The sequence below is a fragment of the Mytilus californianus genome, unplaced genomic scaffold, assembly GCF_021869535.1.
Source record: "Mytilus californianus isolate M0D057914Y unplaced genomic scaffold, xbMytCali1.0.p SCAF_14, whole genome shotgun sequence".
In the NCBI taxonomy this organism is placed as follows: domain Eukaryota; kingdom Metazoa; phylum Mollusca; class Bivalvia; order Mytilida; family Mytilidae; genus Mytilus; species Mytilus californianus.
The window spans coordinates 22,044,393-22,071,924 of record NW_026262626.1 but is presented as its reverse complement, the minus strand read 5'-3'; the positions used below and the strand labels follow the sequence as shown (position 1 = coordinate 22,071,924).

The 27,532-nt window shown below is 33.8% G+C and overlaps 1 protein-coding gene across 1 annotated transcript; it reads left to right on the top strand.

Annotated features, from left to right (window-relative positions):
- LOC127724380 (sacsin-like) lies at positions 1 to 25,764 on the top strand. Its single transcript, XM_052231333.1, has 10 exons — positions 1 to 41; positions 2,101 to 2,266; positions 3,186 to 3,308; positions 5,435 to 5,582; positions 7,258 to 7,456; positions 7,907 to 8,775; positions 9,577 to 9,727; positions 10,428 to 10,705; positions 11,185 to 22,127; positions 23,027 to 25,764. The coding sequence occupies exons 2-10, from the start codon at positions 2,156 to 2,158 to the stop codon at positions 23,303 to 23,305; spliced, it is 13,101 nt and encodes a 4,366-aa protein (XP_052087293.1). The 5' UTR covers positions 1 to 41; positions 2,101 to 2,155; the 3' UTR covers positions 23,306 to 25,764.
- The last annotated feature ends 1,768 nt before the right edge of the window (positions 25,765 to 27,532 follow it).

Genomic DNA, 27,532 nt, shown 5'->3' with positions numbered 1-27,532 from the left:
ACTCATCACACATCACTTAGTACTAGAACTGTCAGTACGAGGTAAGATTTGATAATGGGTAATTTGGTAATTTTGTAATTGAACATTTTTTTTTATAATCTATGAAATGGGGCAGAACATATACTGAATAGTAGGGCAAGTCGGTCAAGAAAATAAGGGGGGTTCCAACCATATGTCCCCATTCAAAAGCATTGATCGTCAAAAAAAAGGGGGGGGGGGGGGGGGGGGGGGGGGGGGTCCAACTGACAATTTTCTAATTCAGTTGAAAATTGCACCAATGTATTGTTCTGTTCGGAAGCAAGTGATTTGTTCAGTATCTAGTCACGAATACATTCATCAAATATAAAATGATTAATCAGGTAATTATAGTGTACAAAGTTTAGATAATCATGTACAAAGTTTAGATAATCATGTACAAAGTTCGATTGTTTAACATGTTAAGTAAATCATCAACGTCCCTGTAAATCGGACTTTATGTTAGATTATTTGCAATCAATAAAGCCACCCCGTTTTTATACATCAAGCCCAACCAAAAGGATGTTTTTTTTAATATGGCTGTCAACATTCTTTTCTTGGACCCTCCCCTAATATTAGCTTTTATCGCACCGCGGGTAAATTATTACGTTTTGATTGGTTTAACGACGGCACATGGTGACCCCTAATGGATCCGAAGGGGGTTTTAAAATACATTTCATAGTGGGGTTCATGACGTTAAGTCCACTGTTAATGGTGACGTCATCTATTGATGTTGTTGTATTTCATTGTTCACTTTTCTACAAAATGTTGCAATACATGGTGAGTAAAATCCATAGGGGATTCGGCCATCGGCCTCATTCCCCTATGGATTTTACTAACCCTCTATGGATCCGTAGGGGGTCAGTAGCGAACCATATATAGCTTATAGTGTCATGTTCTTAAGACACTACGTGTAAAACAGGATGTTTTTTTTTGTAAAATTTAAATATTTTACAATAAAATTTCAATTGAAATTTGGTTTTGCAGTTTTTGTAAGTGTGAATCAATAAATGTAACTGCCAAGTAACCTCGAAACGATAAAACATAATAAAGCGTTTATTGTGAGGGTATACAATATATAATCAATACATACCAGTGATTCTTTAAAAGTTGATTTAAATAGACAACTTTTCTTTAAAGGCACGTCTGCAGTTTTGCAATATATATCACATACGTCCGTGTCGTTTTTAACTTTATTTAGAAAAGTAAAACCCTCAAAAAGCAAAAAAACAAGTACATGAGAAACATACAACCAAGGCTCCGTGTTGAAGACCGTACTTTGACCTAATATAATGGTTTACTTTTACAAATTATGACTTGGATGGAGAGTTGTCTCATTGGCACTCATACCACATCTTCTTATATATCTAACACATACATAAAGATGGATGCACGTTTATGACCTCCCAAAATATGACTGGAATTATTAAAATAGTTATAAGATATTGTAGAACTCGTTATCACGAATTTATGGAATTAATTATAACAATTTCTGTAATTCGTGATAACGGATTCAAAACATAACAACGAATTGTATAATTTGTTATCAAGAATTTATGTAATTAGTTATCAATTTTTTTTTTGTCATTCGTGATTACTGATTAAATTCATTTTCACAGACTTTTGTTTTTTTCGTAATAGCGGTTTAAAACTGTTAAAAGAAATTGTATAATTCATGATAAAGATTTTAATCCTAGATAACGATTTATGAAATTTGTTATCACGATTTACAAAAAGTGTAATAACGAATTTAATTCGGTCCGTCCGTCCATTGTCAACGGTTTAACCAACTTGCATGAATCCTAAAAGATTTGTTTAAATCTATTGACGTTAGCTCCAGTCCTTTTGATTTTTCTAAATGTATAAATTTTACGTTTCGAGTTATGAGATTTTATTCATAAAAAGGGGTATTTTGCAGTTTTCGGACAATAACTCAAAGATGATTTTAGCAGTTTTCATGAAACTTTGGTGACTGGGTTATATCTATTTATTAAATAATCTCCCTTTTTTTTTATAAATTTCTGATATGACATCGCCGATCTTAATTTGTCATTATTCTGAGTTCATAAACAGTGTTTGTTACAGAATGAGAGAAGAACATTTAATACAGACAATATTCACATAGGAAACAAAGGGGACGATGGCAGAAGACGTTTTAGAGCCTGAATATGATGGTATAATTAGGAATACGCTTATTGAGGACCTCAATAAGATTTTATATACCTACTCCAATGACGGACAAATTCTAAAGGTAAAACTTTAAAGGAATGCTCAAAAAACTAGAATCTGTGTCCAAAGGTCAGCTCCCACTATCGCGTTACAATACTACGTAAAGTTTGTGAACCCTAAACTATGGGCCCAAACCTCGATTTGGCAGATTATTTTGAATAGTTCTCTTCATAATAAACACGTGAACTAAGTATTAAAATAACCAGAAATTGCCTCAAACGGAACATTTACCTGATTCGGAACGGACAAATAGACCGGGAAACATAATGCCCTCTACTATTAAAAGCGGCGTTTCAATCCTAAATAATTTAACCAACGATCATCAATTAGCGTTTTGTCCTACTAGAAAATTTGAGACCACTTCCGAGTTTTGTCCTTCACCGGAAAAGTTCGTCAATGTTGTGTGCGCCTTTATGATGTCATTTACAAGATAGAGAAGATCGCCTGTATCACTGCACTATTAAAGTTCTTCGAGCGCCTTGGCGATCGTCATTGTGCAGGATAACTTAAAACAATGTTTGTTCTGTAGTTCTTAATTACGATTCTCTAATGACAACAGTACTGATTATCAATTATAAGAATTTAATTTGCCGAATGATTCGTGTAAAATAGCATCATATTTTTTCAACCGATAGCTCAGCATGGGAAGAAGTGACGACGCCCCTAAGTACAAATGATGTTCACTTAAACCAAGTTTTGACGGAATGCAACGAACTCGAAAGTGGTCTGGTCGTTTAAAAGCATACCAGCATCATACAATTGGAAAATTGTTTAGTGTTAACATGTATCAATTAATTTCACACAACAACAAAAACCAACAAAAAAGATAGAATACAAGTAAAGGAACATGACGATAAAACCCTTTCAAAACAATGATTTTTCCGTACTTAATGTTCTCATTTTGCGGGAAACCCCTTTAACTGAAATTCTTAATTATACAGGAGTTGATTCAAAACGCAGAGGATGCGGGTGCTAATAAAATTGCCATACTTTACGATGAGAGAAATTCAAATCTGAACGCCAAAGGTAGTAAACAAGAGTCACAATATTCCAAGTACTTTGAGGTTAGTATTTATAAGATTTGTGTGAAATACGTTTTTCAAATAATGAGTTTCCTGTCATGGTGCAGGCACATGCAACGATGCTAAACACAGTTCTCTGGTTGATCCAGTCATTCGATTAAAATCAGAATAGTAATAATAATTAATATACAGGATATCATATCACTTTTACTGAGGAGTTTTACGATTGGTCTCTACAAGGTGCATGGTGGCGTGAATTTATTTTGTTTTGTATCTTAATTTATTGTGGGAAGAGTGTCAACTGATGGGCGCATCTAACAGACGCGAATGCTGGTATAGACAACATATTTGCTATGCACTTCATGATGTGATCACTGATTCTAATTATTAGGCGGGTTAACGAAGTCTCAATCCACAAAATAAGTTCAACCTTTTGTTTTGTTTTGTTAAAAGCCTTGATCAATAATTAACAATTCATTCGATAAATGCATCTACAAGTGGACTACAAAATTAATTTCAAAAAAATATTTTTTCGTCGTGAAAAAAAACCAAATAGTTAAATATGTCAAACTTATTTTATTTATACTGTAGTGAACTTATCACAAACTAGTCAAAACATTTACTAAATGTTATCATCGATACAAGGACATCATTCGTAAATATAAATCAACATGCAGACATCTTATACGTTCATGTACTTCACATCCAATCTTTTATGGTAATATTCTTTACAAAGCACAAAAATGTCGGTATTCACCTCAAAATCTAACTAATAAATAAAACCTTTAAACAGACTTTAAGAATGGATATAGTTACGATACTGTTGTCAGGTCATTCAGGATGGCATATTTTGGTATTAATATTGATTCACTCATGGTATTTGCATCGGAAATAGAAACAATTTTATTCTAAAACCAGTTGTTGGCATGATACGGGTTATGTTATTCTCATATATTTTTATGATGATAAGATACTAAACCCCTAACTGGAGGGATTGTGCTTGATTTTCATATGATGAAGACATAATCTTTCAATCAGTTTAATTGAGGTCTGGTGCTGGCATGTCAGTAACTGCCTGTAGTCCTTTGTTAATTTATGTATCATTGTCATTTTGCTTAGTTTCTTTTGTTACTTATTCTGACATCGGACTCTGACCTCTTTTAAACTGAGTTTTACTGTGCGTATTGCTGTGTGTTTCTTTATTCTACATTGTCTAGAGGTATTGGGGGAGGGTTGAGATCTCACAAAACATTGTTTAAAACCCCGCCGCATTTTTGCGCCTGTCCCAAGTCAGGAGCCTCTGGCCTTTGTTAGTCTTGTATATTTTTTAATTTCAGTTCAGTTAAATGTTTTGGAATTTAGTATGTAGTCCATTTTCACTGAACTAGTACACATTTATATTTAGGGGACAGCTGAGGCCCACCTCCGGGTGCGGGATTTTCTCGCTGCGTTGAAGACCCACTGGTGGCCTTCGGCTGTTATCTGTTATTTGGTCGGATTCTTGTCTCTTTGACATATTCCCAATTTCCATTCTCAATTTTATATTATATCGGAACTCTGCAGACTCGAAATGTTGTGTCATCAAACACATTTTCGGATAATGCCTACAGCAAACTAAACCACGTGTTACATTCTATACTATTCATTGACGCCCAAGTTATAAAATTGGAAATCATAAGTCAACAACAAAAAATACCATGGCGAAAAATGAAAACCACTAAAAAAACAAACAACAATAAACTAACATTACGTAGAAAACCAAGTATTCCACAAAAAGAACTAACAACCGGTGATGGACTCGTGTACTCCGGAATGGTTATCAATTCCTGTTACATTTTGCACCCGTCGTGTTGCATAAGTAAAACTTTTCGGATACAAAGTGACTTTCCACTTGGTTCGCCAGACATAAGACTCATCTGTGGCGCTCGAGGGCCAATTCGAATACGAAGTTCAAGCAAAAATAACCGGAAGTTCCAAAAACTTATGCTAAATACGAACGGCATTATTACAGAGCAAATGTTGGTTAGCAAAGAGGTGACAATATTCGTTTGAAAGAACACGTTCAGATATCATTAACGACAATCATTTTTTATCTTTCTTTTGTTTTAGTTAGTGCGTAATTTATTTTGTGCTTAATTTTGGTTTAATCAGAAAATTATATTTAACAGGGCCCAGCATTAATTGTTTATAATAATGAAGAATTTTCTGAAGCTGACTGGAAAGGGATTCGTCGAATCGGTACAAGTATTAAAAAACTTGATCCATCAAAAGTAGGACGATTTGGATTGGGTTTTAAGTCGGTATTCCATATCACTGGTTAGTACTGGTACTTTTTAAGGATGTTTGCTCCTCTTGTTTTTGAATTTTTGCCAGATGTTCGAAATCCTCTAGTTTTCTCCATGTACTGCCATTAAACAATTTTCCCCGCTAACCCTTACTTTACTTTTTATAATTTTATTACTTATAGTTTAAAAAAGCCATCTTTGAAAATGCTCTCAAATCTTTAGTTATTTTTTCATTATTTTTAAAGAAAAAGGGTGCCAACGTTAAATGTATGAAAGGTCCAGAGAGAATTATTTCCCGCCAAATTTTCAATGGCTTATATCTCGAAAACAAGCACACGGACCCTTCATTTTCTTCTGCTTTTTTAGTTCCTCTATTTATATACTATCAATTTATAACCGTCTTTTAAAAAGATTGTTATTTTGAAACAGAGTAGCGAAATCTCATTAAAAAGGGGGAGAAGATACAGAAGGATCAATAAAAACAATTAAATCGAAAATCAATTTGTCAAAGGGAAAAGAGACAGAGAGACTAATAAAAGTCTGCAAAACATTTGCCTCAATTTAGGTTTTACAACGTGTAAATAAGAATATGGTCAAAGTGAACAGAATACCACGTGTTGTCCTGCTTAATCTTTATGTTTCTGTAATTTTCATCTAGCTATATACTGCCTTAAAAGAATGAATACATATTTGGACACCTCAAATGACATGGGTTACTTTGCTATCGGAATTAATAATATTGATTGTGTTATCAGTAAACTAAAATCAAACTAAATATTATTTTTAGCTACATATGCACATTCATGGCTCATCAATCTGATGATACCTGTGTCTTGGCATTGCACAAGGTCATGATTTTATCAGACTGTTAATTACGTCTTTACACTACATCCATTGTATGTTGGATGTGTACTGATTGATATTTTTTGCCTTCGATGCATGTTTTTTATTAGTTGTTATTGGCTTTGAACTAGCTATCGGTACCTAAGAGTGCTCTCAGATCTGTACCTAGTGTGTTTTTGTTGTTTGGGATGTATAGGTACCCTGTCACGTCTACTCGGTGTTTTTGTTAGATGCATTTCTGCTTTGTATCCATCTGACGAGTTTAGTCCTTTCCAACTGATTTGTTTTGCTTGTTCTCATGTTGTACTGTTTCACCACTGTCCTAGGTTAGCGGAAGGTTGACACCTTCAAACCAATTTTGTCCCACCACATTCTGTATGTGCCTGTCCAAAGTCAGGAGCCTGTAATTCAGTGATTGTCAATTGTTGCTGTATTTCATATTTGTTTTCCGTTCATTATTTCGTACATAAATCAGACGGTTAGTTTTGTCTTTTGAATTGTTTTACATTTTTACATTCGGGGCCTTTTATAGACGACTATGCGGTATGGGTTCTGCTCATTGTTGAAGGCCGTACGGTGACCCATAATAGTTGTTAATTTCTGTGTCTTTTGGTCTGTTGTGGAGATTTGTCTCATTGGCTATCATACCACATCTTCTTATTCTTACATTGATCACACTTTAAATTCACCTTTGATAAATTAAAACAAATATTCAGAAAATAAAGTTGAACGAATATTGAATGTATTCAATTCTCTTTTTTGCACCAAAACCAGTGGGTGTAATACGATTTACTTCATTTACTTTATTTTGGAATATCTTTTTTATTATTTAAGATAAATATATTGATACTTTATATTCACAGATTACCCTATGATTATGAGTGGACGTCTTTTGATGATTCTTGATCCATATCGAGATGAAACTAGGTGCTGTATAACCCTTGAATTGTCAAAACTTAAGTTATACAGTGGTATGAATGAGTGCTATGACGCCTTATTTCAAGTATTTGATTTTGGACAGAATGTGTTAGATGCTGGATATTACAAAGGAACGATGTTTAGGTAACATTTTCTGAATTTAAATATGCTTAGGGGGGCGGGTGGGGGGATGGGGGAGGGGGGGGGGGGGGGTTAGAATTTTTGGGTATGAGAGACGACACGTAAACGTGTATTGAAAGTCATTTGACAGTGTCTTTTGCTATACTAGTTATCAAAACAGTGACCAAGCATTTATGTTGTTTACATTTTTTTATAAGAATCAATGTTGCAGCAATTTTAAGAAAATTAAACAAGTTTGACCAGTTTGACTCTAGACCAAACATTGAATTGCAATACATTAGATGAGAAAATGCCTGTACCAAGTCTGGAATATGACAGTTGTTATCCATTCGTTTGGTGCGTTTGAGGTTTTGATTTTGCCATTTGCTTAGGGACTTTCCGTTTAGTATTTTCCTCGGAGTTCGGTATTTTTTTTTATTTTACTTTTTTCATAATTGTTTGGATACATTTTAGATTTCCTCTGCGTAAAGAAGCAACAGAACTGTCAGATTCTGTTTACAACACAGAAAAGATCAACAATCTACTAAGGGTGTTAAAAAAAGAAGCTTCCCTAACACTACTTTTCCTGAAGTCTCTGGAAGAAGTATCCCTGTATGAATGTATGGACTCCCTAGATGAACAAAATCCTGATTACATGGTAGCAATCGGTGGTTGTACAAGCGAAATTGCAAAACAATCTAGGAACACAATGCAATACAAAACCATTCCAGATGAGCCTTTTGTCAATGTGTACGAATTGGTATTGGTAACGACTTGCAAAAGACAACTAGAAGATCAGAAATGGTTAGTAATAAATCGGTTAGAAGGAATATCCGACGCTTCTGAAGACCTGTTGAAACTAGCTACAAAGCTTTCTTACCTGCCTTGTGTAGGAATTGCAGTACCTGTGTTATCAAGTGACACGTTTACGGGACATATTTTCTGTTTTTTACCTTTGCCGATGCAAGCTGTTAGTATGACTAAACTACCTGTACATATCAACGGTACGTTTGCACTCAGCGAGGATCGCAAACAATTGAAATGGGCAGACAAATTTTCAGAAAGTAACAAAGAGGATTCAGTACAGTGGAATGAATTGATGGTGTCTACCGTTCTCCCAAAGGTTTACATTGATTTGATTATGGAAATTCGAAAACGGAATGATGAACATTTGATGTTTAGATGTATTCCTGATCCGTTGGAAATTGACATTAGATTTGAAGAATGTATCAGCAAGCTGTTTAGAAATTTAAAAGATGCACCATTTCTATATTCTAAAAGCGGCGGAGGAAGATGGATTCGTCTGCAAGATGCAGTTTTTCAAATTTTCGCAGAAAATACAGGTAAAATGATAAGTCATACAAAAAGCTCCAACCAAAAAATATAACTATTTAAGCTGTACAAATGAAAAAAAAACATTAAGGAGATTTGAAATAGATGCAGAAGTAAACACACGACGTGCTTGCTCTTCAAACAGCATTGTACATGGAGTTGAGTTAGTGTTTGGTTGATCGTGATTTTTGTCATGTATTTGTCGAATTACCAACACGTGGCTACAAAAAGACAACAATACAAGAAACACTCCTCTGGCAATTGTACATAGAAAACCAGTAAAATAATATATGTCATTTTTGTATTCGTCAGATAGACGTACGCCTCTTTTTGAGTGCAAAAGCAGACAAATATTAAATACGGTTGTATCATTCTATGTCTTATCATGTTAGTTACAAACATGAACGCATAGATGCAATTATCATATTTACCAGGATTACAAGTCTGTACGCCAGACGCGAGTTTTGTCTTCAAAAGACTTATAATTGACGGTAAAATCAAAATAGCATAAACAAACAACTAGCTGATTTTTCAATCAGAATTATAAGCAACATTTTCAAAATGATTAAAATTTAAATATATATCAAAATGTCTTAATTTGTATATCAATATCAACTTCTCTATTTACGCGTTTAATTCTAAATGTGACATGTTAAAAACTACATCTGATTCAATCAAAGTAACAGGCATGGGAAATATAGCAGATACTTTCACAGAACGTAATATTACATTATTATAAAAAATATATTTTGCATTACTTTTTAAACTAATCAACGATACATTGTTAGTACAAATAAGGTTGTAAAATTCAGATGAGGACATCAGAGAAACACTTATATACACCATGAGACAATACAACAGTTGTTTGGTAGATACGAAAGGATATGAACGAATGTATGGTATTCTCACCAAGGCCTTTGGTCAGCAACCACAAGACGCATCACCGCAGTTCATTTCTGAGAGGTATATTATATATTTTTTAAATGTATATTTTGTAACCTATTGAATAATAGCAAATGTGTCATTTTAAAGGTGCAACTACAGTCCAATTAAAAACAATGCCTCCATGTTTGAATAGTTTTGTAATTATGAACATAAAATTGGTAAATAAATACTAATTTGATATACTCATTTTTTTGAAATACTACTTCGTTCTTTTGCCTCCCATAATTTTCCTTCGAAATTCAAAAAACAAAAGCTTCAAGCGGTTATAATAACAACAACCACGTTAGGTTGACCATAGACTTAACTCTTTTATTTTGTTATTAATAAACAAAGTGTTGTTGTTGAAATGTGTTTACAGATGCAACTATTTGTCGACGTTTTGTCCCCTTGACTTACATCAGCTTAGTAGTCGGTACGTTTCCAAACAGAATATCAAAACAACGGTTATTTTCTGTAATTGTACTGTTAATAAAATGTTGAGTCAGACGTATTTAGAGCAATTAGGTTTTCTACCCGCATGCATATAAAATCGTATTTGAATTTTGTTTACGGAAATTTTAGTTTTGAATGCTTTTAATTTCGTATTTGATTTTGTTTCAAGTGGTGAGCTTCAAGACTAAACCCGCGTCTGACATTGCAGATGCAGATAACGAATCGTTGTCAAATTGTTACAAATGATTCGAAACAAATACTTATAGTTGTATAATTTTATTTTTAGGCTTTTGAAGATAGAACCTGCATACAAGACTTTCGAAGAGAAGCACAAATTGAATCTGTTGGTCTATTTGATTTCCAGTAGAGAAGATGACCTACTTAAATCACTAGAACTTCTACCATTAGCAAACGGAGCATTCATCAAGTTTGCAACGAATACAGATTCAAATATTTTTGTTTGTTCCTCCATTGTTAGGCAGCTATGTCCTGGTATAGAAGATAGATTAGTACGAACAGTTTCTGATCAAGTCGATGAATTGATTCTCAGACTAGCAAGATCAGGTAATAACATTTTTAATGTGTTAACTCTCAGACTTAACTGTCTAGAAAACAGGAACAGAGATGCATGTATTCATTGATAGTGTAACACCGTGATGCGTACGTTAAAATTCAAATTAAAGTTTGATGTAACATCCTAAACTATGACCGTACTTTGACCTATAATGGTTTACTTTTATAAATTGTGACTTGGATGGAGCGTTGTTTAATTGGCATTCATACAACATCTTTTTATATCTATCAGCTGAAAAAAAAATTAAATCACAAAAATACTGAACTCTGAAATGGAATCGTCTTATCAGAGGTTTCTTGTATATTTAGCAAACTAAACACAGATAATTGTCTTGTACTAGAAAAGTTCATTTTTGAACTCTTTTTGGAAAGAAATAATTGAAAAAGTTTATTGATTCATACTATCGATATGCTAGTATTATTTTCCATTGTGTTAATTTTAAATGTTTGATATTCTATATTCATATTAGGAAGGACCCAATTGATAGAACCGAGTGAAATTGATGTCCTTCAGCTTATATCAAAATCAATAGAAAAGATACAAGGACAAAGTCAGGACAATAGGACGTTAAGATGGCAGAAACAATGGCAATTAAATGAAAAATGGTTGATGTCTGTTTGGGAATATTTAAGGCGGGAAGGGGTTCATCTTCCACATGACCTATTTATTTTACCCCATTATGACAAACAACTTGAATCCTACTATCTTCTTAGACTAAGCCAACCCCTGATTGTTGAGTCAGATGATCGATACGCTCTACCGGCATCAGTTGTGAGATGTTTGAAAAAAATTGGAGTCACTGTTTTGAATCCTCTTCCATATTATATCAACTGTTGTCAAGAAATATACGACAAGTATGTAGAGAGACCAACGGTTAATGGAGTATTGAAACTTGTAGCAGAGGTCTGCCAGAAACATGTGAGAAACTTCAACGACAACGTCCAAAGTTCAGACAAGGAAGAATTTGTTAATTTTATAGGTTCCAACTACTCTTTGAACAGTGCTAAAAATGTTTTAAAAAAGTTGAAAATGTTTAACTGCAATATACCTGACTGTTATGTTTCAATTGAAGATGTTTCGGATATCGCACCCGACGATTTGCTGCCCGTGCCTTTACCAAACAAATTGATCAAACCCAAGACTAGCATAGAGAAAAGTTTAGCAATACACTTAGGTGCAAGGTATTTAAGTTTGACAGAAGTTGTAGAAACAATCCTTCACACATATATTGGTAGATCATCCAACCACAATGATACTGATAAGCAAATAATGATGAAATACGTTATTGAAAATATGTCTTTATTCCTACACAATACTGAAATAAAGAGTTTAGTCAGACAGGTTGAATTTGTTAGATCTGAAAACGGTGACATAAGAAAACCAAATGAACTGTTTGATCCAACAGATCACCATCTTGTTCAAATGTTCAACGACAAAAGAAAATTTCCACAAAATCAAGAAATAACGTATTTAAATATTCTAAAAACGTTTGGACTAAAGTCATCCGCAAATTTAAATGCAACAGACATCAACGATGTTGCCATGAGTATCCACAGAAAAGCATCATTAGCACAAACACAAAAGACTAACATTGCTGAAGAACAGGCAAATGGACTCCTTAACATATTAATGAAGAATGAACATCTTTTGGAATCGTTTTACAACAATATAAAATTAAAGGATATACTTGCTAACTTGAAAATTATTCGTCCATTGAGAAAACCCAAATCTTATCCAGAAGTATTGCAATGGTTTGATTGTCCAGATGCTTTTTGTAAACCAAATGAAATGGTGGATAATGCTGAAAATCTTGTCGGGTCGACAATGCCACTTTTTCCAGATTTGCCTATCAATTTCATTCAGAAACTTAATCCAAGCTGTCAAATTATACCTATTGCTAAAGTATTTGAACAGTTACTTCTCCTGGACAAGTCTTACAGTGAAATGTACAAACCAGAATTTCATCATTTCGTGAAACAAATATATAGTTTTCTAAATGAAGCTACAGTAGACAAGGCACTGATTGGTTCGATGAAGAACAGATCCGTTGTATGGACGGGAGATGGGTTTTGTCAACCCCAGAAAATTTATTTAAATAGTAGCAATGATGATATCCATCTTGAACCGTACCTTTACCAGTTACCTGGGGAATTTATTTATATGAAAGACTTCTTTCAGCGACTTGGTTGCAAGATTTGTCAGTCCCCTGAGGTTCTTGTAGATGTCCAAGAGCAGATCAAACAACATCATATTCAGATTCGAACAGAAATGGAGTTTAGGAGGGATTTACGTCACAATATAAACATCCTTAGTTTCTTCAAGAGCCATTGTCATTGTGCAATTGACTACAATGTATTAATTCCTGTCGAAACTGAGGTCGAACATCAGTTAGTGCTTAAACACATCGATAAATGTGCTTACCGTAGTAGCCATTGGTCCGAAGACGTTAAAATTATTGACGAAGAGGAACCTTTCGCCGTACATCCGGATATAAGTTTTGCAGCAAGCATTGGGATAAAATCAATGGAAGAACACTATTTATCGGATACTGGAGTACTTAATTGGGAACAAGAAGTGTCTCTAGTCAGCAGAATTAAATCTCTGCTGAAAGGTTATAGAGATGGCCTATCTGTTCCAAAGGAATTGATTCAGAATGCAGACGATGCAGGTGCAACAAAAGTATGTTTCCTATATGATGAACGAGAAAACTTGGACTGCAGAACTAATCTTCTAAATAAAGAGATGGGTGAATGTCAAGGCCCGGCTCTTTGGATATACAACAATGCTCAGTTCTCTGAAACAGATTTAAGGAATATAACGAAAGTAGAGGAAGAAACCAAAGATCTTTCTAAAATTGGTAAATTTGGAGTTGGATTTTGTTCCGTTTACAATCTGACAGATGTGCCAAGTTTTGTATCTGGGAACACAATGGTGTTCTTTGATCCACAGGGATCATATCTAATGAAAAATAAAACAAAAGGGATGAGAATTGATATGAAATCACAGAAAAATCAAAGGATGCTTCACAGATGGAGTGATCAGTTCAAGCCATTTAAAAACATATTCGGTTGTGACCTCAGCACTGACGGTGGTAGGATTCCTCATTTCGATGGAACACTCTTTAGACTACCTCTCAGAACACGCCAACAGTCTAGCAGTGAATTAAGCAGTATAGTTTATAGTCACGATGAAATGAGAGAATTGTTGGATATTTTTATAGAAAGTGCTGGAAACCTTCTATTGTTTACTCAAAATGTGAGCGAAATTGAAATTTTTCATCTTTCTGAAATCGATACTAGAAGAAAAAAACTTATCTTTAAAGTTTCTAGGAATTTAAAATGGCATTTCCCGCTTACGTATAAAGAAAACGAAGACGATGAGAAAGAACATAACAAAGTTCCAGTCTTGAAGAATTGTTCACCAAAAAATGATAATGCATCGGTCAAGAATGCTAGTTTTGGAACTTATCAATACAGTGCTGAAGTTGAAATGAAATTTAGAGAAACCGGAAAACAATTTCATGGACAGACTGGAAAGTCAACTAAATCAAATTGGATGGTTTCATGGGCTTCAGGAACAAATGAATGTTTAAAACAATCAATGCAGGGCATTGGAGCTCATATGTTACCTATAGCAGCTACTGCTGTAATGATAGAGGACAAGAACGGTCAAAGAATTGCTATTCCGTTGTCGGATGCTCCGTATGGATTTTACAAATCTAGTCATTTGTTTTGTGTGCTTCCACTACCAATAAAGACTCCTTTTAATTTTCACATAAGTGGATCATTTGCCGTTACACAAGATAGGAATCAACTCTCTATTGAAACGAGTGATGCCAAGAAACGTTGTGAATTTAACTGGAACCAAGCTGTTATGGAGGATGCTGTTGTAAAATCTCTGTTTTCTCTTTTGCAAGGTTTGAAAGAGAATAATATAAAGCCAGGAACAGACCTGCATCTGCTGTGGCCAGTTTTCAATTCGCATGTCGAAGGCTTAGATATTTATAAAGCAACAAAAGATGGATTTATCGCTGAATTGTTGACGTCTAACCAAGAGGTAATATTTCAGTCTGACCTAGATTGTTGGACAGAATTTAGCTCCTGCAGAATGCTTGATCCACAATTATTAAACTCTGATGTTGGAAATGTTGCTTATAAACATGCTTTACAGTATCTAAATAATCAAGAGATTATTCTGATACAGATGCCGGATTGGTTACTTGCCGACTTCAAGGTGACCTCTGGAGATTCAATATATGATTACGTAATCTCCACAGAAATGTTTTATGAGAAAGTGTTTTTCCCATTGGTTAATCAGGAAATAATTCCAGCTATGGATCGAAACAAATTGTTATTGTATGCAGTGGACAAAAATCATGACAAAATAAACCAATTGCTTATCAACCATGTTTGCTTTCCATCAACAAGAGGTATTCTGAGAAAACCCTGCGATATTATCTTACGACAGAGTCTTTTAAGCAAGTTGTATATTCCAGGGGATGGATATTTTCTTGAATTTAGTATACAGCAGGAATTAGAACGTTTTGAACTATTCAAAAAATTAGGAATGCTTTATGAGAGCCTGCCAGATGATCTTATAATCGATCGATGTGCTTCAGTTGAAAATTTATCCAATAAATGTGTTGACTGTGCTATGCAAAGGTGCAAGGATATTTTTGAATATTTTGAAAGATACCCTCCGGAAATGAACACTGAATTAGTAAATGCGTTGACTAAGATGAAATTTGTACCAGTTATGATAAAACCGAAAGATTGGCCTTTTGAATGGAAAGTCGTAGCTGGTGCAGAGAAGAATAAATCCTGCGGAACAAAACATAAACTGAAACACATCTCAGAAAAGATACGCTTACCGCAATTCTTTACAATGGAATGTCCAGAAAATTTGTATTTCGATGATTGCAAAGAATTAATTTGTTGCACCAAGCTGGTTGCGTATACAAGGGCTATTTGCACGAAAAACATAAACCAAGTCCTGCAAAGTTTAGGTCTTAAAGGGTATGCGAAAACGGGCATTCATTTTGATCATGTTGTAGATCAAATACAAATTCTTATATCACAATGTGATAAAGAAAAAATAACATGTCTACGTCCTGTTTTGGAAACTATTTTGAAATGGCTCGATTTTCATTGTAAAACGTTGGACGATGAAAGCAAAGAGAAAACTAAATCACTTTTAGAACCTCTTCAAAGCACTAAATGTTTGCTGATAAATGAAGCATTATGGAGTCCAGATCAAATAGCCATAAATTTTGAAAGCACCTGTCTTCCTGATCTGGTTGGAATAAACCAGAAGGATACATACTTGAGCAGGTGTAAAACATTGTTATCTTTCCTGGACGTTAAAGATAGATATTCAACACATGATATTTCAAAAGTTCTATTGCGTTTTACAGAGAAATTTGATATCAAAGACCCCCTAGATAAACAGCAGGTTATTCATTACTGTTCTCTTTTAAATGCTCTTTGCACTGCTTTAAAAGAAGAAAAAACAGATGATGGATTCTACATGCCATTGAAAGATGGCAAAATTCTTGTACCTGACGATGATAACTATTTACATCCGGTGCATTTGTTATGTCTTAATGATGATTTTGAAATAGAGAGATCTGAATCGATGACATTTGTATGTAAACACATATCTCCTGCGGTAGCAACAATATTGGGAGTAAAGTCAAAAAAAAGAAAGAAAATATCAGAACACCATAATGTAATGAAATTTGGTCAAAAAGAAGACTTAACTACACGAATACACAAATTGTTGGAGGGATATCCTGCTGATGAAGGAATTTTTAAAGAGTTGTTACAGAACGCTGATGATGCAGGAGCAACAGAGATTCACTTTGTCACTGACTACAATTACTATTCATCTGCAAAAGTGTTTGATGGAAACTTCAAAGAACTTCAAGGGCCATCACTTCTTGTTTATAATAACAAGTCTTTCAGTGAATATGATTTGGAAAGCATCCAACTCCTAGGCATTGGTGGTAAAAATGAAAATCCAACCCAAACAGGAAAGTATGGAGTTGGTTTTAATGCCGTGTATCACCTGACAGATGCGCCAAGTTTTATAACCAAGGGAGAAAAGATAGATAAAGGTAACAGAACTCTTTGTATTCTTGATCCTTTATGCAAATATGCTACTACTGCAGACAAGCAAAATCCTGGAAGTAGATACTTCAACTTAGATGGTCTTCAGAGAACAGTCCCCGATGTATTTGTGCCATATCACGAAGAAGATCTAATGGGAGATGAGGGTACAATATTTAGATTTCCTCTGAGAACAGAAGCGTCAGAGATATGGGACAAACCTATTGATATAAAACATCTGACAACATTGCTTGGAAAGTTTAAGAATGAATCTACTCGTTCTATGTTCTTCTTGAATCATATTCGCAAGGTCGTATTTTCACGAATTGAGAATGGACAAATGATATCTGATTATTCTGTAACAGTTAAAATGTCTATGGAAGACATCAGACAAAAGCAAGCATTTCACTTGAAACGGCTAAAGGTAGGCGAAATGATAAAAGAGAAACAAGAAATTACAACGGAACCTATAGTTCAAATACAAACCATAATGAACATCAGTGTTTTTGACATAACACGTGAAACTGGAGATGAAGATGAAACTTGGTTTGTTGTGGATAGAATTGGATTTAATGACAGGACAATTGATATAGAAGTATCACACGCTTACTCGGTTGGTGAATTAGGTCTGTTGCCTCAAGGGGGTGTAGCACTACCCCTTTCAAAAATAGCACCATTACAATTCAGCGCCTTTTGTGTTTTACCTTTGCCTATTTATACTGGTCTTCCAATGCATGTCAACGGACATTTTGCCTTGAATCATGAGTCACGGAGAAATTTATGGGAAGACAACAAAGAAAGTCTTAAGTCAATTTGGAACCGAACTCTTATGTCATCAGTGATAGCTCCATCGTATATTGCAGCAATTGAGAAGCGACGTGATATCTGTAAAGAATGTACAAAAAATGTCAGTGGTCAGTACCATATTCGAAATCAGCTGGAGACATACTTTAAATATTTTCCATCCCTAGAAACAGCTGTCGACTCTAATTGGAAATTTCTCTGCATTGAAATATACCACCAAGTTTTAGAAAATAATCCGTTGTTTCCAACGATTTCAGAAGTCTTTAAAGAACCAAATATGTACATGGCTTCATTTAAGGGTAAAGTTGACTGGATTTGTCTGAAGAAAAATGATTCCAACTTTCCAGCAGTATTTTGTTTAGATAACAATCAATCTATGGATCCAAATTCAGTAGTAAGCATCATGAAATTACTTAACCTTCATGTTATTGATTTATCAAGTGGTCTTTATAAAGAAATGAAGGCATGTAAAATCAACGTGGAAAGTGTCACGCCGGATATTATAATAGCTTTTCTTCTGTCTCATTCAGATGTGAATTCTGATGCATGCAAGTTAGTAGGTTTAGGAAAGAGTATACGTCGTACAACATTTGAAACAATTTGGAATGTGGACAGGCTGCTTAGCTTTTGCAAGAAAAGTGACACTTTTGATAAACATTTATCAGGACTGCCGTTATGCATTTCAAATGATGACATACTGATGGAATATTCTGAGGCGACACCTATGTTTGTCAGTAGACACTGTAACATAATGTGTGGGTTAGAAGAAAAGTTTGTCAACAAAAAAATATGTCATCTAATGGAAGTTATCAAATCACCTTGTCTGAAAAAGTTTACTTTACAGGACTTCAAGATACTGATTAAAAATGTTCTTAACCCAAGCATTTACAGAGAATCATCTACATCATTGAATTGGAATCCAGATCAAGAAAATATTCCAAATCGAGACTGGCTTAGAAATGTATGGAGCTTTTTTGCAGACGTCTCTAAGATGGAAAATTCTGAAAAAGAGGACGAAGATTATAACATTTCACATTGTTTGTCAGACTGGTCCTTACTTCCAGTACGAATAGGTCAACACCAGAAACTTCAAAGTATTGGTATGTCTAAAAAAACATTAAACATGGAATCCTTTAAAACAAACATTCCTCTGTATGAAGCTTTACAAAAGATAGAAATGCCTGAACTAGACACTGAAATATTTTGGAAATATTATGCAAACCCAAAAGAACCAGAATTCTGTGAGGCTGCAAACAATGTTGCAGAGGAATTATTAGTATCTTATAGTAATTCAAAAGATGTTTTTGAATGTTTCGTGTACCACCTTAGACGTTACAAGACGAACATATCTGAAGACGATTGTTCAGCATATTTAGAGTATTTTAATGATAATTATGATACCTTGGAGAGAATGTACACCTCTAGCGAAATCAAGAAAAGTGTAAGGAGTATCCCACTTTTTATTACATTAGGTGGGTACAACACAGTGATAGAAAATATTCGCACTTCGGTCCTTCTTTTACATGTTTTACCAACCAACATTCCCGATGTTGGAATAAACGAATGGGCAAACGCATCAGGTATAGTGCTACTGAAGGAAATCAAAAGGATACAACATCTCCATATGAAACTTGGATTTATTTCTTGCAACCAATATGAACTGTATTCAAAATTCATCATTCCAAACTTTCAAAGCATGCCACAGTCGGCACAACCGAAACATCTAGAGTACATAAGGGATAATCTTCTGTTTAAAGGAATAGATGGCGAATTTAGATCTATACAAACACATTTAATAGAAGAATTATCAAAATGTCCTTTCTTGTTAAAAAACAATGTGTCACGTCGTGCTGTAGATTTTTGCAATCCCCATAATGACTTATTCAGTGTCATGTGCACAGAAGACAAATTTCCCCCATATCCATATAATGGTAAAGAGTGGGAACAGTTCATGGAACTCATTGGAATGAAATTAACAGCTACCCCGGAAATGGTCGTGCAGTTTGCAAAAGAAATTGCAGAAAAAGGACTGAATTTATTGTCAGGAGAAACGAGTGAAAAATCGAAGTTGCTAGTTAATCATCTGTTTAATCGCGAAAAACTTCTTGACGAATTAAAGTGCACTCCTCTCCGTGATGTTAAGCATGTAAGATTTATCGAACCCTTTCAGTTGGACCTCACTGATCAATTGTCACGGATCCACAAACAGTATCAAAACCGAGTACTGGTATCTTTTGAGGACTGTACATTGTATGAAGACGATATTTTGCCACTTGTTTGGACGTCAGCATATGTGTTACCCGACTATGTTTCTTGTAAATCTGAGAAGACGAAAGAAGCTTTAACCCTTTTAGGAGTAGACGTCTTGCCAAACATTGGAGTCGTTGTACAAAACTTAAAAAACGTTGCAGTATCTATTCAAGACAAATGTTCTAATGACTCAGAATTTGTAACAGAAGATAGAGCACTATTTCTTAAAGATCTTTTTGTCAAGCACTATATATGTTTGCAAAAAAGTGACATCACAAACACGTGTTTATTAGAATTGAAAACAACGCCTATAGTTTTCTTTAACGATGAAAAAGTTTGTCTTTCGTGCGAACAAGTTGTTTTACTTCTACAAGATTATGAAATTATCCAGCCATACCTTATGCGCATTCCAACAGATTACATGTATTGCGCAAATCTTTTCCGAAAACTTGGTGCTCTAGAGACAACATCATCATTTCATTTCGCCGACGTTTTACTGTGCCTTCATCGTGACAGTCTAGATGGAAACAGCCAACCTAGTATTCTTGGACCAAATGAGAAAAAAAATATTCTTGTCCCTGCTGTTCGAAACCTGTTTTCAAAAATTTCATCTGAATATCCCGTCTGTTTAAACTGCACTGAACTGTTTTTACCGAATCGCCAGTTCATTTTGCATTCGTCAAAATCGTTAATAGTAGCGGACAATAAAAAAATTGAAAATAGATCAAAACAATTTCACGATGAAAGGTTTTTTGCTGGATTTGAAAAACTTGACTTGCAGTTTCAATTTTCAGCAAACACATTGAAAATGTTGCCAGAGGAGCTAAAACCAAAGTTTTTGTCTGAAATACTGAATGAAAAACTTTTGATTGCCATTGAATGCCAATCCGGAGATAAAATACAAATGTTGTCACAGTTTGTAAAAACAGATGAATTTATAGAAGGACTACTGCGTTTAGTACTCGATGAAAAACTAAAAATTAACTCACATTTAGGAATGGACTTTAGGGCTTGCAATATAGATGAAGAGGAGCAATGTAGGATTGTAAACCAAATTGCAAGTTTGAAATTTCAACAAGTATCAGATTTAGAAACTGCACTTTTTTTTGATGGGCGACAAGTTGAAGAAAGTACTGAAAGGAAGAAAGCTTTTGTAAAGTCAGTAATGATTGGTGACACCAAGTCTCTAATAATGTACTGTGTTGACAATGTAAGCGATTTACAGGAATGGTTGAGTGATATACAGTTTTCTTTTGTAAAACTTCTTGAAAAGATAACAAGAAGAGGATTGCGTGTAAACCAGGTCTTTATTCATCTCCTTCTTCATAGCATTTCTAATCCAGCCTTATTAAGTGACAAGCTTGACAGTGAAAATATTGTACACTTAAATTATGCCAATGTCTCTTCTGAAATATATCCAGATCCTGGCACATTTGTTCCACCTTCATTACATTACCTACTTGACAATTCATTCTCTGACTTTGAAGTGAACGATTATGTGGCAATGCTCCTTTATGAAGAAGAGGAAAATGAGCCCGGACAGTTTGAAGATGCAAATTACATGTATGCAAAAGTTCTACGATCCATTCATAATTCTCAAAATCATTCAAAAAGTTGTGATTTTGCACAATTTGAGGAGATATATTTATTAGACGTTGGTGAAACAGAAGCAGTAGAGGTGCCAGCGTATAAAATTTTCAAATTTCATAGAAGGAGACATTTGAAATCTAAAGATATTGTACCAACAGACAATGACGCCGCTAGTTCTGCCAACATGCAATCAGTCGATGATACAATAAAAGAAGTGAAGAAACAATTTATGACATATTTAAAAATAACCGATGAAACAAAACGCAGACTGTTAATAAAAAGATTGCGGGTTACATGGCATCCAGATCAAAACTTTGGAAATGAAGATTATGCTACTAAAGTTTTTCAGTTTATTGAAAATCTCATACGTGATCTAAAGGATGGTAAATTGATTGACGACGAATTCAACGAGCAATCTAGATATCGGGGTGAAGATTTACCAAAATCACCTTATTTTGCACAGTCCCCTAAATATTATCAAGACAATACTCGATCACACAATACTTTTGCTCATGGAGAAAATAGGGAGAAAGTGTCAATACCAAGAAATGCTCGCAAATGGTTAAGACAGGCTACTTGTGACAGAGATGCAGCTAAGGCGTTTATTCCACACGCTAGACCTATGCAATCATTTAACTGGATTTGCTACCATTGTCATCAGGTAAAATTAGTTATAATGTATATAATATAAAAAAGAAGATGTGGTATGATTGCCAATGAGACAACTCTCCACAAGAGACCAAATGACACAGAAATTAACAACTATAGAAAGTATTTTTAAACAGAATTAAAATTGATATAATGTTGCCTGTGATTAATTTGGATACGAAAGTAAAGTCGTCTTAAAACAATTTGCACACTGCTAATAGTGGTACACTTCATACAAAAGAAAATACATAATACAAAATTAAGGGAAATGCAATTGCCGCGTCACAGTGGATATCGTGACATTCAATATGCAGTTTTGTATTTACGACACTGCAATAAAGCTGTAGAGCCTTATGAATTATTAAATTTTCTTGTTTGAATTATTTCACATCATTTATATCGGGAGTATTATAACTGACTATACGGAATGGGTTTTTCTAATTGTTGAGGTCCGTACGGTGACCTATAATTGCTTGTTTCTTCGTCATTTGAAGTAAAATAAATAGTTGTCTCATAGGCAATCAAACCTCATCTCCTTATTTCTATATTCACCAATGAGCAAAACCCATACAGTTAAGTCAGATTTTAAAGGCAAGTATATGAAAAACCCATGATATGAAAGGAGCTTGTACTTTCTATTGTTTATTTTCATTTAGGTTTTCTGGTTATATAGAAGGTACTGAAAGAAATATTTTAAATGTTAACGTTACTCCTATTCCGCCAAAAAAAGAATTTATCAACCGTTGCAAATGTATATTTGTCATAAATGACAACGGTTTCTTTGACAACTGTATTGTTTATATTGAGCGTTTTTTGTACTGTTATTTGCTTTCTACTTTTCCTTTTTAAAACCAGTTCCATTTCACAAATGATTCTAATTATATCATTAGTATTGTTTTATATATATTACAGTCAGCAGAAAAGGCGTTGAAGGCAATGTGGTACTATATGGACGCTAACAATGTATCGCATAGTCACGCACTGTCTGCAATTGCCAACGGTTTGCCACAGGAACTACGTGATCTTGCAAGCGATATGGGTGATATAGTTGGTTATCACACCCGAATGAGATATCCTGATCAGATCAGCGGTGATGATATTCCATCAACAATTTACAGTCAACAAGATGCTGACCAATGTCTCAGAATAGCAAGTGACATTATTTCGTTCGTATCAAAAATGGTCAAGTAAAATATGGGGAAAGTGCTGAACAAACGTTTTGAATTTTAAATGCACTCATATATTATATTAAGAAAGAAAACAAAAACAATAATGAGAAGGTATCACATGTAGTGTATTACAAAAACCACATATTATAGTAGTATGTTTGCATTATTTATTGTATTTTTTTAATAATGAAACTCATTTTTTTTTATTTTGCATTAATACATTACGATGTACTGGAAAAACAGTATCACAAAGTATATATAACGGTTGTATAAGAAAGCTTAGAATTATAACATTATTTATCAAACAAATACACTTTTTAATACATATATCAACATGTTTATTTCTATTTTTTTTCGAGCTTGCGATGCAAAGTATATTCTACAAGAGATAATATTCACCAATATTCATGAAATAAATCTTTTATCATGTCTATCGTATAGCAAAGCTAAAAAAACGGTTAACAACATAATATGTCATTTATGACGTCACTGATATTAAGCTTTATTTGCATTAATGCAATTTAAAAGGGAGATAACTGTATTGTATTTTGAGCTCCGATGGCTTCAATTGGTGATTTGATGGTCACTAATTAAGTTTACTAGCGACGCTTAGTGGAGCCAGTAAAGGTGTATGTGCGACCATCAAATCACCAATTGATGCTATCGGAGCTTAAAATGCAATATTGTTATCTCATTCTAATTAAACTGACAGAAAACAACGTCAAATCATACATTTATAATCTGTCATACGTCGTCTGTGCTTGCATGTACGTTTTCAAAGCATCAATTGTGTGAATTGATGCCATGAAATTTTGAGACGTTATTCAATCAAAATGAAAGTTACAAACTATGGTGCATTAGAATATTGCATACGACCTTTTGGTTACGTTATGTATGAAATATGATGCTCATATACAATAGTTAGATTTATAACCTAAAAGGTATGTGCATATCATACATGGTATGACTCTAATATTCAACATATATAATATTATACAATACAAACTTTAACATGTTTAATGCAGTTGTCTTATTTTTATTGTGTTTTTGTATATATTTTTTAAATGCATATAACTCTAATGATTTGTTGAAAAGAAAAAACTAATTAACTTTGATTTTGTTATTGTTTTTGATTAACTACCAGCAGTGAAATGTATAAAGTTTAATTTCAATTGGTAAAGTATTACCACGATGAATATGAAATTGACAAAGTCTGTTTTGATCAGTGGATTGCGTCGAGGTCAAAGATCATATACCTTCAGAGATTCACAGTTATTCATTATTATTTGTTAGTCCTGGTATGGTGTCCTCGGTCTTGAAGTCCTAAAAATAATAACCAAATATAAGGTCATGTTAACTTAATGACCATTTGAACTTAATTTCAATGTTTGCCCTTTTTTCAAATGTTTGGCCAATGACATCATATCCTAATTGTAACTAAGATATTAAATAAACACTTTGAAGAAACTAGTAAGATTATACTTCAAATATTTTTAAAATGCAAAAATAGCTTAATGGTTCAAATATTTTTTACATGTATGATCATTTTAGAAAAAAAATGTCTTCCTTATTGTGTGTTTATCAGTTCAGCTTATCAATTCAGAATAGAAATGCACAAATATTTAATAAATAAATAATTTATTATATATTTTAATTATATGTTTTTACTTACGTTTCATCTATTATACGCCCGTTTATGGGACGTATTATGGTATATCGTTGTCCGTCCGTCCATCGTCAACATTTCGGACAATAACTCAAAAACGCTTTAACCAATTTGAATAAAACTTTGGTGAATTGTTAATATCTATTGACTTGAGCTCCCTTTCGATTTTTATAAATTTTATATTTTACGTTTTTGAGTTATGGGTTTTTATTCATTATTCATTAAAAAGGGGTATTTTCCAGTTTTCGGACAATAACTCAAAAAAGTGCTTTGAGCAGTTTTAATCATTTTTTGGTGAAATGTTCATATCAGATGACGTGAGTTCCGTTTTGATTTTGATAAATTTTAAATTATACGTTGCCGAGTTATTCATTAAAAAAAGTTTGTTTTCCCCGTTTTCGGACAAAAACTAAAAAATGCTTTGAGCGGTGTTCATGAAACTTTTGTAAATTGTTTATATCTATTGGCGTGAGCTCCCTATTGATTTTTTATCAATTTTAGATTTTACGTTTCCGAGTTATAGGGTTTTATTCATTAAAAAAGACGATTTCCAGTTTTCGGACAATAACTCAAAAGTGCATTGAGAAGTTCACATTAAGCTTTAATTTACTGACTAGTTTATATCTATTAAAATAACTAAAATAAGTTTTTTTTTTATAAATTTCTGAAAAGGCATTTAGTAGTTATGGAACTTTATTCTTTGAAAAATTGACGGGCGTATCATGCGCTCATGGCGCAGATTTCATTACAATACCTGTAAGTATTGTTGATTTCATAGTTTTATAGTTTTTATTAAAAGAAAAATTATTACAGTATTTATTTTTTTTTTATTCATTCCATATACATGACCATTGATACCTTTGAGCGATTAGTCACCTGTAGACCCTTGTGTCGCAGTAATCACTATGGATACACATCATATCTTGACAACCTATAGATATAAAATTGAGAATGGAAATAGGGAATGTGTCAAAGAGACAACAACCTGACCAAAAAGAAGTAAAACAGCCGAAGACCTACAATGGGTTTTCAACAAAGCGGGAAAATCCCGCACCCGGAGGCGAACTTCAGCTGGCCCTTAAACAAAAATGTGTACTAGTCCAGTGAAAATGGTCGTCATACTAAACTCCAAAACAAATAAATGAACTAAAATAAAAAATCATACAAGACTAACAAAGGCTACATGCTCCTGACATGGGACAGGCGCAAAAATGTTGGCGGCGTTAAACATGTTCAGTAATATCTCGACTTTCCCCCTATACCTCTAATCAATGTTTTTATTAGAATAAAAAGATGAAAGAGTTCAATCGGAAGCGCATTCTCCGTTAATCAACAAACACAATATGGAAATTGTACACATTTTATTGAAAAGATATATACAGTATGTAGAAAATTAAAAAAAGAGTGATGAAATTATACTTTAATTATCTAACGTGAAACATAAATAGTCTGGTTCAAGTCTTAAAACTAAGCTTTTGAAATCTTTGGTTCAAATAATATATCATTTATGTCGGACCATCCATTCATAATGGCTGCTTACGCTGGTTCAAACGGGCATAATCAACAACTAATAACAATCATTTAATATATATATATACTTCTTAATTTCTATCAGTATTACGGTCTAATACGAATAAAATTTGCTTGTTGGTTGTTGTTTCATGATAATAATGTAAGCTGTCTATTAAAGTTTTCTGACTGACAATAAAGTTTTCCAACCTATATTATTGAATTAAAAACGAATCAACTGTGAGAAACCAAAATCTTAAAACCAGATGATTAAAATACAAGTAACTGGAAACCATTATGATTATATATGATACGATACGGCCTTTGACAACGAGCAAACCCCTTGTAAGATAGTAAGCTAAACGTCTATACTGTGTCTACCATGATTTACAAGTCAAGAGATAATTATACATCTGTATCCTAGTCAACTCGCGGGGAGGATTGGAGTTGACAGTTGACAGTGTCGATGGCTTACTTGTAGTATTGTTATGTGACTTTGTAAGCCTTAGGGCAAACAGTTTTACATAAACAGTATTTATAATTTGAAGAACATTTAAGTAAAGAGAAAAGAGGTGTATGGAAAATTTGTATGTTTGAATGGTATATTAACGCGCATACAGTGTGCCACTATCTGTATTCTATGTCATGAATTAATTTCAAACCACATCCAAAACGAACATAACTACGATTTATATCTCCCGAACATCCATAAAAGACGTCTATTGAAGGTAAGATTGCATTATTTTAATTCTAAAAAGCATTATTTTGTACTTAGAACTAAATGTTGTTCGAAATAGTTGCTGCACAATAAATGTACATTCTTTCGTCGATCACAAGTACATTCATGATGATCATAAAGATGTGAATGTATTCCAGACCAAGGCGCAATGATATATCTGCCTTTCCAACTATACAACGAGAGTTCTATGTCTTTTAATTTTATGTCAGATAAATATACTGTTGTAACCAACGGTTGTAATGCTATTATCCTACATGTATTTATCTAACCGGAAAACTGAGGATTAAGGAAAACTTATTGTAAAATGTTGTTTAGGGCCGAAAACTGACTATTTC

Bases quoted from the DNA above. Each gene is read 5' to 3' on its own strand.
- LOC127724380 (XM_052231333.1), top strand. From the start codon at position 2,156: ATGGCAGAAGACGTTTTAGAGCCTGAATATGATGGTATAATTAGGAAT. The intron at 2,267-3,185 runs GTAAAACTTTAA...TTAATTATACAG, and splicing joins ATGACGGACAAATTCTAAAG to GAGTTGATTCAAAACGCAGA. The intron at 7,457-7,906 runs GTAACATTTTCT...GATACATTTTAG, and splicing joins TACAAAGGAACGATGTTTAG to ATTTCCTCTGCGTAAAGAAG.